The sequence below is a fragment of the Tenrec ecaudatus genome, chromosome 2, assembly GCF_050624435.1.
Source record: "Tenrec ecaudatus isolate mTenEca1 chromosome 2, mTenEca1.hap1, whole genome shotgun sequence".
Taxonomy (NCBI): domain Eukaryota; kingdom Metazoa; phylum Chordata; class Mammalia; order Afrosoricida; family Tenrecidae; genus Tenrec; species Tenrec ecaudatus.
This window is the reverse complement of record NC_134531.1, coordinates 204,483,739-204,485,347: the sequence shown is the minus strand read 5'-3', so window position 1 is coordinate 204,485,347 and position 1,609 is coordinate 204,483,739. Positions and strand designations below refer to the sequence as shown.

The 1,609-nt window shown below is 42.8% G+C and overlaps 1 protein-coding gene across 1 annotated transcript; it reads right to left on the bottom strand.

Moving 5' to 3' along the window:
* LOC142441277 (olfactory receptor 2G3-like) lies at positions 1-936 on the bottom strand. The gene has a single exon (XM_075543318.1). The coding sequence runs from the start codon at positions 934-936 to the stop codon at positions 1-3; it is 936 nt and encodes a 311-aa protein (XP_075399433.1).
* Positions 937-1,609: the final 673 nt, after the last annotated feature.

Sequence of the window (1,609 nt, the reverse complement as noted above, 5' to 3'; positions counted from 1 at the left end):
TTAGGATTTTAACCCCCTCTGGGATTGGTGGATCCTCCTCAATGCTTGTTTCACATCCTTATTTCTCAAGGTATAGATTAGTGGATTCAGCAGAGGGGTGATAACAGCATAGCAGAAAGACATGAATTTGGCTTGAGTACTGTTGGCAGGGGGCTGAAGATACATGTAGATGGAAGGTCCATAGTACATGATGATAACGACCATGTGAGAACTACAGGTGCCGAAGGCTTTGCGCCTTCCTTCAGCTGAAGGTAACTTCAATATAGCCCTGACAATGAAGGTGTAGGAAATCAGCACCAAAAATGGAGCAACCAGTACAAAGGGAATGGCTCCTACAGCTAAGGACAGATCATTAGCAGTGGTGTCTTCACAAGCTAGTTTGATCAGCTCAGGCACCTCACAGAAGAAGTGGTTTAGGGTATGATGACCACAGCGGTGAAGTTGGAGAGTGAGAGTGGCTTGGATCAGAGAATTCACTAAGCCAGTGGACCAGGCTGCTACTGCCAGCTGTATACACACATGGGAGCGCATGATAAGTGTATACTGGAGTGGTCGGCAGATGGCCACATAGCGATCGTAGGCCATCACTGCCAGCAGAGCGCATTCCGTGCATCCTGTCCAGTGGAAGAGATAGGCTTGTGTCATACAACTCCAGTAAGCAATTGTTTTTTTTGGTCCCCAGAGATTGAACAGCAGCTGGGGCGCGATGGTTATGGTGACACAGAGGTCCAGGACAGAGAGATTGTCTAGGAAGAAGTACATAGGAGTTTGGAGTTTGGAATCCATCAGGGTAAGAAGGATGATGGCGCCGTTTCCTATCAGCGTTAGAATGGAACAGAATAGAACAATTCCAAAGAGGGGCACCTCCAGCCACGGGTGATCCGAGAAACCCAACAAGACAAATGCGTTTGCGAAACTCATATTTTCTCCTTCCATGGCCTGTATCTGATGTGTAGCTGCAACAAAAGAGGCACACTGTGGATGAATTCTGTTGCAATATTTCTAACAAACGTGTTGGTGAGATTCTTGAAATCATCAGGAGTTTTCTGAAAAGGACACTTGTTTATATAAATGTCTTAGTACTTGCTATTGGACTAGGGATAAAAATGGAATAGTCTACACATGATGATGTTTTCTCTGTGGATTCCAATCATTTAGACCAATCATGTATATGAAGATCTCTGTACCTTATCTCTCTTGCTTCCTCTCTCTCTCTCTCTCTTCTCTAACTACTCAATCTCTTAAGTCTGTTTGTTATATAGTGCAGCATGGTGCATCCAGAATCTAGAGTGCTCTCTATCACTTTGCTCTAGAGTAAGTCATTTAACTTCTCTGGTTTCAATGTTCTTTAAAAAGATTGGGAATAAAGAGTCTTTATATGGATTCCAATAATTCCTTGAAATTTAAAATTAATTTTATATCTATCTATATCCGTCACTCATTATCTGCCATAAGGTCAGGACTATGGGTTAAAAAACAGCAAAAACAAAGCCAAACCTATTGCTATTGAGTCAATTCCAACTCATACGTATGGTTTCTCTAAAGCTGTAATTGAAGTGGAAGCTGATCATCAAGGCTTTTCCTATGGAGTGGTCAGTGAGCTCAAAGG